Source organism: Myodes glareolus, chromosome 17 (assembly GCF_982192425.1).
Source record: "Myodes glareolus chromosome 17, mMyoGla1.1, whole genome shotgun sequence".
Classification (NCBI taxonomy): domain Eukaryota; kingdom Metazoa; phylum Chordata; class Mammalia; order Rodentia; family Cricetidae; genus Myodes; species Myodes glareolus.
Window position 1 is genome coordinate 43,037,565 of NC_142042.1, and position 17,756 is coordinate 43,055,320.

At 33.9% G+C, this 17,756-nt stretch overlaps 1 protein-coding gene across 2 annotated transcripts in view; it reads right to left on the bottom strand.

Annotated features, from left to right (window-relative positions):
* Col11a1 (collagen type XI alpha 1 chain) overlaps positions 1-17,756 on the bottom strand; it is a 183,214-nt gene that overhangs the window by 67,374 nt on the left and 98,084 nt on the right. For both annotated transcript variants that reach the window (XM_048456958.3, XM_085677794.2), the window contains 8 exons: positions 16,364-16,417; positions 14,272-14,379; positions 11,606-11,659; positions 6,359-6,412; positions 6,189-6,233; positions 6,030-6,083; positions 5,873-5,917; positions 2,173-2,226 (listed from right to left, as the gene is read on the bottom strand). In XM_048456958.3, the coding sequence (XP_048312915.3) occupies positions 2,173-2,226; positions 5,873-5,917; positions 6,030-6,083; positions 6,189-6,233; positions 6,359-6,412; positions 11,606-11,659; positions 14,272-14,379; positions 16,364-16,417 (468 nt within the window). The remainder of the gene's footprint in view (positions 1-2,172; positions 2,227-5,872; positions 5,918-6,029; positions 6,084-6,188; positions 6,234-6,358; positions 6,413-11,605; positions 11,660-14,271; positions 14,380-16,363; positions 16,418-17,756) is intronic.

Below are 17,756 nucleotides of genomic sequence, written 5' to 3' on the forward strand. Positions count from 1 at the left end.
GAAAGCGAGTGCCCTCTAGTGGCCTTCGAATTTCTGACAAATAGAAAAAAAAATGCTAGTCTGTAAAACAATTGTCATTTTACTTTTCAAACTGCTTCAAGTAAAGGAAAAACAGTTCAGTTTTAGATGTCATCAAGAATAATTGTTCCTTCAATTTCCTAAAATATCCTCCAAGAAGGAAAATATTTAAGAAATACTAGGAAAATTTTTACGACTTACTGCTTTCTACAAAGGGGCTATTTACCATGTCTTAAGAGAGAAATGAAGCAATTAGCTAAAAACTAGAAAAACACAACTGTGTGAGGTTTCTACATTCTAAATACTTAACAGATATTGACTGTTCTTTCAACAGTCCTAGAGATTATACTCCTAGGAAGCTTTTCAACATCCATTCATTTCTCAAAACAAATTTAGTAGGTATATACATTCTCTCTATTCTAAATAGATGCAGATAAATAGACATTTTAATCAAGGTATTTTTATGACAGGCCTGTCACCACTCACTACTCACTAATTATTTAAATAATGTTTTTTTCTAAGGTCTATTGTTATATATGCTATTATGGAACCAGTTTGGGAGCAAAAACAAAAAACAAAACAAACAAAAAACCAAAACAACTTTGACTTAAAATGAAGACTTCCATGGGTAACTTTCTTTCACTTTAATAAAACTTCTAGAGTGGCTGGCATGCTTCAGGGCAGCTCCTGTCAATGCCCTGACTATGTCTTCTATCTGATCCATTCCATTTCAACACACAGGCTGCTGTGTGTGTTACCAGGTTTTATTTAAAATTAGTGATTGCTGAATGTGGTGATTCCAATGTCAGCCTCACCCCACAAAGCAAAGACTGGGAATTATTAATGAAAGGTCCAAAACGTTTTGTAAAATAACTTATTTTCTTTAAAAACCATATATCAATTATCTCTTCATTAGCCATTAGATAGTAATAACATATGCAGCTTTATCCAAAGCTTAGAGAGAAACAGAAATGCATGGTAAATTACTGGTTGATTGCTCAAGATGCTGCTTAGCAAAACAGCAAACTAAAGTACTTGCACTATTGCCACTGTTTTAATAGAGATGGAGTAAATGTGTTATCAATCTGAGGTCATTTTAAAGTTTTCAGACTAATAGGATGTTGGGTGAAGGATAACAAATGAACCTGTCTTCCTCCCCAAGGACACTAAAATGCCATCAAATATGTGCATAGCGATCCATATAAGACTTACACATGTTTCTAGTAAACCTCTGAGTGTAAGCAGTAAGCATCCTGCTCCTTGTAAGAGCAAATTATATTTAATATTCTAAAATGATCATCTTTGAAATGGTGATCCTAGATCTAAATGAAGCTAACTTAGTATGAAAATACCATGACTTTTAGTGGAGTTCCTTTATGTTCTGAAGAATAGAGTTAATGAGCCAAAGAGCAGTGGTATGAGGCATTTCTTGATTTAAGTATGAGTTTCAGAATTATACAACGAACACTTATACTATTCTAGTTTTTATTTAAGATATTGCTTAGCAAGAGACATTTAAATTATGTTCCAAAAACAATAAGAAATTAATATATTGAAAATATATTCTGTAATATTTAAATTCCAATTTTATTTTATAAGGATTTTTGTTACAATACTTACATTTTTAAACTAAGGACATCACAAGAAATTCCATAGAAACAACTTACCTAGGTTCATAAGAGCTCACAGAATCTGAACTGAAAACCAAGGAGCCTACATGGGACCGACCTAAGCCCTCTATCTATATGTGGCAGTTGTGAAACTTGGTCTACTAGTGGGACTCCTAACTGTGGGAGCATGGAATGTTCCTGATGCTTCGGTTGGCTTTGGGAAACCCATTCATCATACTGGATTCCCTTGTCTGGTCTTAATACAAAGGACGGAGCTTAACCCTACTGCACATTGACATGCCATGCTTTGTTGATACACACGGGAGGCCTGTGCCTTTCTGAACAAAAAGAGAGAAGGAATCGATGAAGGGCAGAGGGTAGGAGGAGGGAGGGAACAGAAGGAGAGCAAGGAGAGAAACTGTCAGGATGTAAAACAAATTAAAAACGTAGTGTTTTATAAACAGAAAGTGTTAAAATTGTAAGCTATGCCTCTCAAGCCTTACAATACTATTAAATAAAGCAAAAGAGAATTTGTCACACTTACAGGGGGTCCTTTAGGTCCAGGGAATCCAACCGGACCCTGAGGTCCTTGAGGGCCCTGAGAATAGAAAGCAGTAGAGAAAATTTAACAATAAACATTCAAGAAGGTATCTTCATATTTTGCAGTTCATTTGTTCAGACAAAACACTGGAGGAACAAATTTCTCCCATTTTAGTAATGAAGGCACGACAATATAATAGTGTTTACAGTCCTAATTGAGAAGCCAAATAATTTTTAACTGTGTGATACTACACATCACACCAATGTTCTTATGCCATGAGCACTGTAAATGCTTAGAGTTCACATAAGATGCTAATTTTCCTAAACAATACATTATTACATTTCCCCAAGGGCTCAAGGAATATTGAAGAAGAGTGGACAGGAAGTAGACTCTTCAAAAACACACCAATTATTAACAAACACACATTACTGGCCTTCTCAATAGTCAGTTATGAAAGGGTGGCTCTATTCTTTACTTCTGAACTATTGACTATTGATAGAATCTGGGAGATTGGGATCAGCTATCTTTACATTGTACCCATTGCTGAGTCCACCAGGCTCAAACAGACAGCTCCAAACCAAGTCATATAGATACCCTGCAAAATGAAAACGGCAATGGACTTCAAGACAGGTCTGTCTCTAGCAGTGTGTATCTAACAAGAGCATGATAGCAGCTCCAAACTAAGTTACATAGATACCCTAAAAAACAGAAACCGCAATGGACTCCAAGTCAGTTCTGTTTCTAGCAATACACAGCTAACAGGAGCAAACGCAATCATCTTGAAAGCATTGCATACCCTTATCCTTACCAAATGAGCGGTGGCAATAATTCTGTCATTTGTCACTTCTGCTCCCTGCATTAGACTCTTTTGTATACAAGATAAGATGAACTTCACTCTATAATTATTCTTACTAGCAATCTACTCTGAGATGCATTTATAATACCATTCCTAGTTTGATACATAATTATTCATATTATTCATACAAATTATTCAGGTCATTTACATATCTTTAAAATGCATTAAGTACATCCAGTCACAGTGATTGTTTTGGTATCAAAAAATGGATCAGTAAGAGTTAAGCCTGTACTTGACAATTTTATATCAATAAAATGAAGACATATAAAATGGGACACAATATATATGTTATCTCTTGTGTAATAAAACAAATATTAAGTTTATCGTTTCCAAAGCTAAAAAAAATAGCTTGTTGAAGTCGGTCTGCAAGATACTTTACTTTTTATGTTATCAGTTTTTGATTCACCAGGAAAATTTCATTACTATTTGAATCAAATGCTTTATCACAAATAAGTACAACTTTTTCCCAGTGACAGCATCTATCTTAAACTCAAAAGGAAATGTCAATGTATTGATGCAAGTTTTAAGAAAGATATAATTGTCACACATAAAGTTAGTAATAAGAATTAATTATTTATTATCTTTAATCATAAAATCATTCTTCAATATCTACAGAAGAACTAATATTTTGGAAAAAATCATTAAAAGACTAACTTTTAATTTAATTTATAATATTTTTGTGAATATCAATACATAATTATGTATTTACAGTATTTCACCCTGCCTATTCCATTTCAACTTCTCAAATTTAAGGTTCAAAACCTTGCCTCTAATCACTAATACAGATGCGCATTCACAAATACAGATATGCACATAACCTGCTAGGCCTATTTAGGGTTAATGCTATGTCCATGTGCTCAGAAAAGGTCACTTAGGATCATATCAGGGGAAAGAGGAGCTGAGGACTGTGTTGCCAGACAGTTGTGACAACCAAAATGTTACTGTGTATGGAAAGGAACATGGTAGCAAGAGGGAAGTATGAATACAAAAGGTTAGGTTAACAAAAATTAACTACGTTCTGAGTTGTCATAAAAAAATCTAATACTTTCCATTCTAATTTTAAAATAAAATAATATATATTATACATATACTAAAAGAATAAATAATATTTAAAATTGCTATAGTAAGTGGGGAGTTAATATGGATATGTATGCCATTTACCACATACATGAGCAGAAATATTTTCCCCCTATGTAGAAAATCAATAATTGGATAACTTTATTGGAAATGAGTCATTCTAGGTTACAAATGGGGAAAAAAAAGAAAAGAAAAGCAAACAAAAAAACCTTCATTCTGATGTCAAAATGTACAGTCTGACTCTCAAAGTCTTTTTCCAGATACTCAGGTTGTTTAATCATGCTATTTTGCAAATTAATAAGCACTTTTATCGGTGCTTTAAAGCATAATAAAACTCAGTTGTTCAATGATTTGCTAAATTATCCTATTAATTTAATGATTTGATCATTTAAATCTACTATATCTTTTTATGAGCATTACTTGAACCATAAAATATATCAAATATGTACATTATTTATGAAGTCAAAATGTACAAGATGAATGGACTTAATTTGTGACTAGGTCATCTAGAGAAAAAAAAACATGTAGTAATTTAATTACATATGAATCAGGCCATAAAGAAACTTTAATTAAATGCTTATTTTCTTCTAATCTATTCCTAGTTTGTTACAAATAGAAACTAAATTTCAATCCACTTGTTATTCAAAAATTCAAATTCTCATGCTTAGTTTCCAGTTCTGTATCGTAAGTGTTTCTGTTTTTCCTTCACGAAACATCTACTCTAAAGTCTCAATTAAAATATACAAAAAAATATTGGCCAAAGAGACAGCACATACACAAAGACCCACATTCGAAACTAAGATCCCTTCTAAAAAAAGCTGACACTGTAGTCTGCATCTGCAATCTCACCCCTCCCACCGGGAGAGAGATGGCACAGACAGATGAATCCTTGGATTCATCTAAGCCAAGTAGACTGACACACAGAGCAGAAATACAATAAGAGAGAACAACTCAAAATAAGTAGAAAGCAAGACTCACATCAGAGGTTGTCTTCTGACCTCCACACATGTACCTTTAATCACACACAGTGATGGCAGAGCGCGCGCGCGCACACACACACACACACACACACACACACACACCACACTACACATCTTATACAAAATATCCACAGAATTGCATAAGCATTACTTAATATTACATGGGGCATCGCAGATAATTAAAACTGATTATATTCCATTGGATGTGATACAAACTTTAAAATTTAAAATTATTTCAAGACCATAGCTTTCAAATAATGCTTGCTGCCTCATGCCAAAACAGCCAAACAAAGGTCTTCGCTGCTCATCTGTATTTGGTTTTAATTTATATCAATTGAAAATCAATTTACTAAACAGTTTGTATTTACTGGAATAGATGTTTTATCTTGCCTTGAACGCATATTGATTGTGACTTAATGGCTACTGGTACTTGTATTTTGCCAAAATAATGTGACCTTCAGTTGCATCGTCAAACTGAGTACTAATACAGAAAACAAGAAAGTGTAGGGAATCAAAGTGTATTTCAAATAACAACAGTATTTTGGTTGGCATAAGTACTATAACACAGACCAAAGATCCACATTATTTCTCTCATTTCTATAATATTGCTTGTACCTTACCTAGTAAACTTCTAAACAGCAGAGGAGAGGAACTATAAAGAGTATTTCTTAACTCAGACTGGAATCTGTACGTAAACGAGTACATGTGTCTTTGCCACCCTTTTGCAGAATTTGAATACCTACAAAAGTGATAATTTTCATTGTGTATGATGCAGCTGTGTAATACGTACTCTTTCACCTGGAGGACCGGGAGGGCCATCACCACCTGAAGTCCCCTGGCAACAAAATAAAGAAGAGTGAAAAGAAAATCAAATTTGGCTCTTCTTCACGGCATTGCTCTCATCAACAGGGATTTGCCACAAAAACCACAGTAAGTTTGGATAATACCTTCGGCCCAGGTTTCCCTGTCGGACCTCTGGCACCTCTGGAACCACGAGGACCCTGCATAAGAGATGAGAAATCTTACCCAGTGCTAAGCAAATCCAAAAACAAATGTGAAAAACTATTATCAAAATGGCAATCACTATCGTGAAACAAAGTACCTACCGTTGGACCACGTTGACCCCGGGGGCCTGGTTTGCCAGCGACTCCCTGACAAAGACAGTTCAAAGAGTTTCAGTGTGCAATAATGTCACAGTAAATGGGGGTGAGAAACAGGGGTTCATGTAGGGTCATGGTCACTAGCCATCTCTGGACAATATACTTATGCGCCATACCCGGGCACCTTTCTCCCCGTTGGCACCCGGAAATCCAGGAAATCCGGTGGAGCCCTGAAAGAAAACAAATAAGCAACAATGAATACGATTGTTTTCAATTTGTATGCCACAGGTTCCAATTTCTTTAGAAAGCATTGATGTTTTTAGCGTTAGAAGCATTTAATTAAAAAGTATGTCCTTGCTTTGGACACTCATAATAAAAATATATAATCTTTAAATAAAATTGTTAAGCCATTACATGAGATCTCTTCTTGCATTTGAAGGGAACTTACAGTGACATCTGAAATTCTGGAAGCATGAATTGATAAAAAAAAGCTATTTTAATATTTAAATTTAAAAATAAAATAAGAAAGTATTCACCATATCTATTATTATTAAATAGAAGTTAGTGGATATTTTATGAAAATAGATTTTAATGTGCTAGCCAGTACATTTGCTCCAAATCTGAAGAAAAATCACATTTCATAAATGGCAGTTGTAATATAAAACATCGACATTAATTAATATTACACCTCCCCTCTTTCCAAGCTCTACTCCTCCTCAGTTTCTCTTCAGAAAAGAGCAGGTCTCCCAGGAAAATCAACCCATAACTGTCTAAGTTACAAGACTAGGTACATACCCTCGTATCAACACTGCGATGAGGAAACCCAGTAGGAGAAAAAGAGTCTTAAAAGCAGGCAAAAGAGTCAGAGACAATCAACATCCCCACTGCTAAGAGTCCCACAAGGACACCAAGTTACAAACCATAACATATATGCAGAGGACCTAGCTCAGACCCATTCAGGCTCTCTGATTGTTGAGGCGGTTTCTACGAGCTCCTATGAGTTCTGCTTAGCCAATTCTGTGGTCCACATTTTGGAAGTGTCCTCAACCTCGCTGATTCCCACAATTCATCCTCGCCCTCTTCTTCAGGATTCCCCATACTCAGCCTAATGCTTGGCTGTGGGTTTCCAGCAACTTTTATTTTTAAACTGCATTGTATCATACACCCTGAAAAGCTTCCTTTCCATTTCCTACTGTTTTAGAAACAGACATAAAGCTCCGTGTTTCGAATCCCAGTGGTCTTAATTCACACCTTATGCCTCCCAAGTACCATCCAAATAGAGCAAAGGCATATATTGTCCACTTTGAGTCTATTTTTCTGTCTCTAAAGAGGGCAATGGACAATTATTAATACATCTTAATACTTTAAAGTTTAGGGGACATTGGAAAAAAATTCAGGATTCATCGATAAAGAAATGTGGAGTATGAAGTGATAATACTGGATAATATGGAAAAAATCAGGGTTTATCAATAAACAAATGTGGAGAATGAAGTGATAATACTGGATAATAAACAATGATTGCTTAAAAATGTAAAAAGCCCATAGTGCACTTAATATGAATGGGCATATTTTACTAGTGAAATACAACTAAAATCCCAATAACAAAAGTTCCACATTTTATCTTGGGCATATGCCCAGACTGTCATCTTCTCAGACACTTTATTGACCATTATCCAAACAGTTTTATGCCTTTATTAAATAAAGAAATAGAGAAGATGGAACTTCGAATCTTTTTCTCTCAATTTTCTAAATATTCTTCCAAACATGGAAGTGGAGGGAATTTCAAAAAAAAAAAAAGCTATTTTAAACCACTGCGTGGATGAAATTTAATAATGTATAAAATGATCTGCTGAGAGGGGAGCAGACTTGATTTTATACACATCTCTACGTATTAAGGGGGATAGAGTCACATTCTTTGACTTTTTGTCTTTGTGTTTTTAAATCAACTTGTCATACAATTGCTCCCTAGAACAAAGTCCCCCAAGTGACAAATGGCCCATATATATCAAAATAAACTGTAATGCTTTTTTAAAAATACAAATTGTGAGTAGCACTCTAGACATACTTAAACCAGAAAACATTCATATAGAAACTTAGGAATCATTGCCCTGGACATATATGAATCATAGCCCTCTTTAGGTGACAGATACGTAATGATGGAGAACAGGTGGGAACTGGATGTCATGAATGGACAATTAGAACAGCCACCTGCACACCCACACCCAGAATGTGACAAGCTCATTGCCGTTTGAATGCAGCAAATATTTCCTATTTGGCAGTCAAGCTAGTCAAGAAAATTATATGTGTTTTTACATTTTATCATGGGGGCAAACAATGATCCAAAGAATAAACCATATTGAATGTGCAAAATGATTTTCAATATATTTTGTGTTGACTATCACTTGATAACATATGATAAAAAGTTTAAAATGGAGAACACTCTGTATATTAAAATTTTAAGGGATTTTAAAATTTTAATTTGAAAAAGAATTTGCTTTTTTTGTCTTCAGAATCAGAGGAAGTCCTATTTGTTGTTGTGACTAAGAATTTCACATATAAATATTTGTACACAAATAAATATGCCTGCTCTGATCAGAATAGATAATTGTCCTAATTAAAATACACTATTAAAGAAATATTTAAAATTAATTTTACTGTTTTAAGTTTTTTATGTAGTATATATGAAAGCCAGAAATGTTCTCAACCTATCCATTTTTCATGTAAAGTTTTCTAAACAAAGTATGCAATGCACATTCAAACTAAACACTATCTCTAAAAATGGCAAAAGAAAAACAAATAAAAGATGACAAGGGGAAAATTAGTGCTGAAATTATTCTGTCAACGAATAAAAACTTGCACAACTATCTTGTATAATGTTCAATTATAAAAATATTCTACAATATGTTAGATCTTAGGTTCTAAAACAACTGTCATCTTTTATAACCCTTGGTGGTTTTTCTTCTCAGATTATTTTGCTCCTAGGACATTGGCAAATGACTGTTTAACTACAGGTCTTCAACCTTTTAGAATTAGCAGCCAAAGTTAAATTTTCTTTAAATATTGTCTATTGCAATGTCACTAGCTTCTATATAGGAAAAAGGCTTAAGGCTTCCTTTGATTTATGATGTGAACATCACTGTTTTTTTTTATTTAAAACAGACATATTGTTTCAATTACAGGAAAAAATTGGAGTTATAAAGAAAAGGGACATTAAATATGGATGTCTCAAGTCTAGACATTGCAGTAAAAGGATAAAGAAATGCATCATCTCATTGAGAGAAGGAACACTTTCATTTTGCCAACAATAGAATTTTCAAAGTAAGAGTTCAGATAATACTGATCAGAAAATTGATACCAGCAAAATGGAATACATCCTAATTTCATATAAACTTGCAAGATACAATGGTGCTCATTCAAACGATATTATGACAGTTGCCTATCATTTTAAAATCAAAATAAATGTACACCATGATTTCTTGTGCATCTTAGTAAACAGATTAAGTATTCATAACATAAACTGAGATAGTTTACAGTTTAGTATTGTAAAATAAATAGATCTCTATAGAAATAACTGTTATTAATTTCTAACATTTGAAAAGAATGTTCATGGAAGACAGAACAATATATTACATATAAGATGGAAAATGTAAAAGACAACTAAGCAGCATTTTCGATCTGAAAAACATTTAAATGACACTTGTACCATTTTTAAAATACATCTTATTACATAAGGAAATAAATAGTCTGTTTGAAATGATAAAAAGTCACATGGCAAGATTAATATACACAGTGTAGGAAAATGAGTGGAAACTATCGCCCCCATTTGGGGGAAAGACAGTTTTGTCACCTACAGGTTATCTATGAAGCATATTAACACATGCTTGTGATATTAACATAACTAAAATTTCCTTTATCTGGTATTCTTCCTATGCTTACTGTTTAAAATAGAAAAGACAAGAAAACCGACCAATATAAAATGCATCTCATGTACACCTATTTTAAAAAGTGAGCTACGTATAACTGTGTATTCCTGTACTTCAAGCACATTGGGTTTGAAGCAGGTGACCAGCATGAACAGACTAGCAAATCCCTGTCTTTAAAAGAAAAAGGAATAACTATGCAAATTATTAATTAACATTCACATATTAAATTCATATAGCTATCAATATAATTAGTAAATACATCAAGGCTAGCCAGTGATAGTTTTTACAATCAAAAGCAAAGTTCATGTTTCAAAATTAACAGCAATCCCCAAAAAAACTCATAATTAAAATATTTGTAAACATTTCAAATATCAGAGACTGAAATGTGAGCAGTATAGTTGAATACACTGTTCATCCAAAAGCTAAAACTGTGTCAAAATCTCTGAAACGTGTAATGTTACTTTCTTTGACTGAAAAGTAATAAGAGGTAAATACATTAAGAGCATTTAAAAGATTAAGGGCTATACAGGTGTTTCCTAAATTCTCACCAAGTGTCCTTAGGAGACACAGATGGGAAAGGATGAACAAAACGATGTGAAAATGGCAGGGTTGGAAGGGCGCCGGCCACAGCCAGAGATTCCTGGAGGGAGTTCAAGTTGAAAGTCTCCAGGACAGATTGGCTCCTAGAGATTTTGGATGGGATGTGATCCCTTGGCCTTGAGAAAGGCAACAGCGAAACTTACAATTGTTCTATGTCACCCAAGTTTTAGATATTTGTTATGGAACTCTGGGGAAACGAATGCTACTGCAAAAGAGAACCGGAATTTGAAAACTAATGGAACAGAGCCAGTGAAATGGCTCATTGGCTGACAGCACATTCCACCAACACATGAACCAAAGGATGATCGGAGAAACCCACAACGGGGAAGGAAATAACTGATCCCAGAAAACTGTTTCCTGTCCTCCATATATGTGACCTGGGATGTGACCAAAGATGTGTAGATATAAGCACACATGTGCACACACATTTGAGTAAATATATGAATAGAAAAAAGAAATACTTCAGACCACAAGGGTAAAAGAAATAAAATAAAAGCTATTATCTTCCACATGATATCTAATGTAACTGAAAATATTTTATTTTCTTCTCTCAAATATATTTATTCTAATTATGTCAAATGAGATAATTAAAACTTTCTTTCATAATGACCCTGTGCACAGAAATTCTCCAGGACAAAACATAATCACATGCTCTCTGAAACACCTGACCTCTCCAGGTGAGTGAATGTGTGTGTGTGTGTGTGTGTGTGTGTGTGTGTGTGTGTGTGTGTATAGCATTATACATGTAAGTGTGTTTTTTATTTGGCGTTAATTATTAAACAAATGAAAATTGGACTTTATTCTCTCTTTTCTCCGTCTTTAATACTAAGTCTCTAAGGATATGCAATTAGTTAACCTGAGTGGCACACAGATACGTCCATAAAGTTGAAATTATTTTACCTTAGGACCTTGTCTTCCTGGATATCCTGGCAATCCTGGAACCCCAAGTTTCCCCTAAAATTATGAAAAACACAAAGGTAAATATAAACAGCACATATATTATTGCTTCAGTGAGAATTTTCTGAATTATTTGAGCAAACTATTTACATACTTGATATACTACAAATGTTTACCATGCTTTATTTTCATCATAGCTTTTTCGTTTTTACGAGAAAATGAAATTTTACAACATACATTTGTTAAATGTTTTCCTGATACCTGATAACAATCATTGTGCACATGACAGTATCCTCTTTGGAGACATTTAATTTAGAAGAAGACAATTCTTTCCCATTGTGAATTATAAGGCATAAATATAGAAAACAGCTTTTTAATTAAACATGAACACAAGTTAGTTAACAATGTTGTAAATACATTCAAAACTTACTACTCTAATTAAAGAAAATCTTTATGACAAATTAACTCATTTATCATATTCTAACTGTAAATCAAGTTATTAGGTTATGTAACAATTTCTCATTAATTAAATTTAAATAACTGTATTTGGATACTCCTAATTCATTTGTACAAATATTGGTTAAATGAGTTAATAAATTTAAAATGTATTGAGAACTGTAGCAAATGAAGATAATTTACATGGAGTGTTATCCTTGGAAGTGAGTACATGAATGTTTAACTATTCTGCTCCAGTTCAAAAAAGTTATCTCTCAATGTTAAATTCTTCTTTAAAAATGTTAAATTTAATTAGTTTAAAAAATGTATAACAGATACTGAGACCTCAGAGGTTTTTCTGATGAATTAGTCCCCAAATATTTTTTTCTTTAGTAAAGAAAAAAAAATAATACAAGTAAGAAACTAAGCAAATGATTTGACTAAATTGTTTGTGGAATTCTGGACACCACTTCTGTGATAGCAAATGCATAAATAAATAACTTATGATTTTTTGCATTAAATTTTTAAACTCAAACACATAGAATATATCATTATTGATAACATACATTTTCATAAATTATAGAGGCTAACACAGGCACAAATTCATATGTGCAATATTAGGCATAAGCAAAACTTTAATAATAAAAACATAAGTTTTGCTGGAAAAATCCAGGCAAGGACATGTGCTATGACTTTGTCATTACAGACTGAGGTAAAGAATTGTAAGAGTTACAAATGACACTGCATAGATAAGCGATTCTCAGATGGAGAATATGCAAACAAACCCTAAGACACTTGCTTTTAATGACATCCATTTGGATATATTATGCTCCCTCACCTAATTCATGGTCTTATCCCAATGATTTCAAGGCAAAGGAAAATCGCAAATGATCACAAAACTCTCTGTGTTCTACGTGAATTGTATAGCATGCTATATACCATTACACTTTAGAATCATTTCAAAATAAATGTGGTTAGGTAACTTGTATTGTATTAAATGATGATGATATAAACACAAATAAAAGGACATTTAATAATGAGATGCTACATGTAGAAAAGTAAAGGGCAATGCTTTAGAATAGTTTCTGGGACCACTGTATGTAACAGAGTAGAGCTGAGGAGGGCGGAAGGTCATCAGAGGACCTTCATCAGCTGACAATGAATATCAAGTGAAGTATCTACAGCCTTGATGGCTTCCTGTTGTCTAACTAGTACGGCGCCCATCAGTGCAGAAAGGCAATGGGTTAAAAAGCATGAACCCAGCAAGACCGCCATATCAGTGATCCTAGATGGAAATGGCCATTCACCTCTTCAGAATGTCTACACAACAGTAACAAAGCTTCCTTCTGGGACATATGTGTGCAGGTGAAAAAAATTACAGTTTTCTAATATGGGATCTAATTTCTTTATTTTCCAGAAAACAATGCTCTCACTAGAAAAAAAAAATATTTGAACAAAAAGAGAATTCATAAAAATTTTATCAACAGGATATGGCAGCAATTTTTACTTTGCTTTAATATACATATCAAATAATGCTTATCATTTAATGTTTCTCATTTCCTCCCCATCAATTAAATTCAAAGACTGTGTTTAAGCTCAGTATGCACAACACCTGCGTGGTATGGTTAAGGCTATGGCTTTTTAAAAAAAATTTAATCCCCAGACAATAATAATTTAAGTTCGTAATATAGTAATAAGTTTCCTAAATAACTAAATTATGCATTAATCAAAATTAATGCTTTTTACTACGTTAAAATAAAGATAGTAGAAATATTTTGACATAGCAATATGATCCAAGATTTTTTCAAAACAATGACTACTGCATTTATCTGGAAATACTTTCTTAATGTCAGGTTAAATTCAAATGTTTTGAAAAGAAACCTAATGTATAGACTTTAAATAGTATCCTATAAAAATATATTCATATATTTAAAATAACACCTACTTTGTTTGGGGACAAATATGGTTTGATTTGATCTGATGCAGTATGTATGCCATCATTCACTGCTTCCTTTTAGCTCAGGACATTTAGACTCAGTATCAGCTGTGGAGAAGCTTTAGGAATGGCTGCTCCTGATTTAGCCCATTACAGAAGGAGAAAGGTAGCTGACTTAGGATTGAGTGTTGTCTCACTATTGTAAGACGACTTGCACACTGAACACAAGAACTGTGCTGTTCACAGTGACACAGAAGCATGCTACACTGCAAATACTGTGAGATGGAAGCAAACCAACCTTCTCTCCTGCTTGGCCCGAGGGTCCTGGGTCTCCAGTTGGGCCTGCACGGCCTTTGGGCCCCTCGGGGCCATCTTCTCCTCTTGGGCCAACTTGGCCCACCTCGCCCTGAAATGCAAAGTAGTATGGTTTGTTCATTTAAAATACTTCCATACTTGGAGGTGGAGATTCCTGTCTATTAGAGAATCAGGCTTTTGTGTCTCTTGGTTTCTTGTCTCATATTTGTCTTGCTAGCTTTCTTATGAGAAAAGGGTTGAAATAGTTTGATGTCAACAAGCATTTCATTATTGAATAAATATCTGAAGTTGACTAATATTTAAAAGTTTTGGGAGCTTGATGGTACCTTATGTACTACCATATTCCTCAGATAATGTCTGGGACAGAAAGAGACAGAGGCAGAGAAAGACAGAGTATTGGAGACAGAAACACACAGAAAGAGAGAGAAAGAGAGAGAGAGAGAGAGAGAGAGAGAGAGAGAGAGAGAGAGAGAGAATGAGGATTCATATGGGAGAGAATGGAGAATAAAGATTAGAAAGAAGTTTTGGAAACTATCATCTGAAGCACAAAAGTCTTAATTTTGGAATTTTTTTTAACATCTTGATCAAATTGCAGCTGAAAATCAAGCGAATTGCTCCAGTCCTCAGAGCCTTCATAAACTTTAGGGAATCACAGCTACTACTCAAAGTCTGCTTCTTTGATTAGATAGATGGGGTATTTATATGAGTTATGAAATAAAGTATTTAATGTACTCTAGGTGAGCTGATCCACTTTAAAATATATTATTGTCAGATGCAAATATACCATCTTTACTCTGCAATTCAGGAAACCATAAAAATTAAAATGCATCTAATTTCCATAATATGAATTTCAGTCATCATAGTTCACAACATTTATACAGAATTTAAAATAAAACCACGTTTCTTTCTTCTAGTAATTTGACCATACTATTCTGAAACGTTTGTAAACAACAGTAGTAAGTTACATAGAGATTTCATTGAGGTTTTATATTAATAAACCCATTGTTGAGGTGAGTATATCAAAATTGTATTTGGGTGTATAGTTCTATAGCAGAATGCTTATCTACCATTGTTAAAGTCCGTAGTTACATCCTCAACACAACAAAAAAATATAGATAGTGCATACATGCTCCTGAAATCTCTATTAAGCATAGCTTATCTTAAAAGCACAAATATGCTGGGTTTGCTGGTTAATGTATGCCATTAATTTAATTTAATCTCAGCACCAAAAAGGCAGGTCAAGAGGCCTTTGTGAGTTTTAAGCTAGGTTGGACTACATAGTGAGTTCAAGGCTATCTGGAAGTACATAGGGAGTCCCTGTATCAAAAAAAAAAAAATCAAAACTGAAAAAAAGGAAAGTACACAAAATACTTACTTAATGTATAGTAGACTAAAAGCATGTAGTATCTAACCAAAGCTACTATTTCTGGAAGCAGGATGAATTAAATTCAGTCTCCACTAAATCTATGCCTTTTAGCATGATAGGTATCTTCAGACATTTGTGTCTCTTACAAAATTTAACCCAACATTTAGAAAAACGCTGGGGAACTATACTATCCCTATTATCATTATTATTTCCAATATTTATATAACAACTAAAGTAAGATATCTTTGATAATATTTTATTTCAACTTTGCTTGCTGGATTTAGTGCTAAGAGAAATATATTTGTAATGGATGTAAGCTAATGTTTATGTGACGTGAAACAAGCTTTTCATTTTGGAGAAAGGAACCTCTACTGATAAAATGCCCCCACAAGAGCGGCCTGGAGGCAGGCCTGTGGTGCATTTTCTAATTGAAGATGGAGTTGACATGTTTGGGGCACCCTGGGTGCTGAAAGAAAGCAAACTGAGCTTAACTAGGAGCAAGCTGGTAAGCAATACTTCTTAATGGCCTCTGTATCTTCTCCTGCCTCCAGGTTCCTCTTTAACTTTTCTCAGTGATGTACTGTTACCTGGAAGGATAATGTAAACAAACTCTTTTCTCCTTACATTGCTTTCGTTTGTGGTGTTTATCACAGCAGTAGAAAGCTGAGCTAAACATACATGCGTTCAAATTTATATACTTTTTACTCACTCTGTCACCTTTAAGTCCCATGTCACCTTTGAACCCTGGAAAGCCATCTTCACCCTGTTATGAATAAAAAAGATTTTGATCAATTATTTTGAAAGACTAAAAAATATAAGTCATAAAATTAATATTAATAATTAGAAAAAAATCTCCTGAGAAATAAAAATTTCAGTCATGAAACCACAAACTTTCTGTTCCATCCCAGACATATTTCTTAACCTGGAGTTTTATCATCTTTCCACAGTGATTGGCTATAAATTAGAGAATCTTTCACAAACATATTCATGACTACCTCTCTATCTCTTGGAGAAAATAATAATATTTTAAAATAATAGCACTTCTTTTAAACATTCTAACAAAAAAAGTACTTAAATACTTATCATTAACATAAATTAAAGAACTTGACAAAATATTGTTATCCAAAGTGGCTCATTTTACATTGCAATTTCCATGATTTGCTGTTTTCTCCAATGGAATGTCAGTGAGGTTATCACCCACTGCAGGGCAGTTCTCGATCCTCATACTCAGAAGTAGTTGACTAACATATAAAGGACTCCGTGATTTTTGTGTGCTTTTATTAGTTACAGTAGCATAAACAAGATCTATGCAGAGACAGCACCAGTTGTCAAGCCAACTTGGTTAGGGGAATTTTCACAAGGCTTCACTCTGAAATGAAGAGTTATATGTTGGAAATATTTTGTTAAGGTGTGCTGCTTTTGCTATGTTGCACTTGTGCGACTCTTGAAGCTGTGATACTTTGGCTGTCTAGAACACCTGATGGTTTAATTAAGATCTGAATGGCCAGTAGCAAGGCAGGAGAAAGAATAGGCAGGACTGGCAGACAGAGAGAATATATAGAAGGGGAAATCGAGGAAGAAGTAGCCAGAGAAGGAGGAAGACATCAGAGGACAGCCACCCAGCTACATGGCAATCCACTGAGTAACAGTAATATTTACAGAAATAAGAGAACATGAAAAGTGTAGAGGCAAAAGGTAGACAGGATAATATAAGTTAAGAAAAGCTGACAAGAAAAAAGACAAGGCAAGGTTGGACATTTATATCTAAGTATAAGCCTCCATATGGTTTATTTGGGAGCTGGGTGGCGGGCCTCCCAAAAGAACAAAAATAGTAAAAAGCATATTACTACTACAGTTATATCCTTTTAATGGGTGCTAAGAAAGAAAGGATCAGTCTTCTCCTGGAAAACGGCCTCTCATAGTTATATAATCCTAAGCTGTCAGACCTAAACACATATATTTAAGTAAAACAAAATGGAGTCAACAGTTTATGTTTAAATATACATAATGGTGTTTTGTGTTTGTATGTGTAAGGGTGTTTTTTGTATATGTATTTATGCATGTAAAACTAATAATAGAAGAGGCCATGAATTTAAGGATGG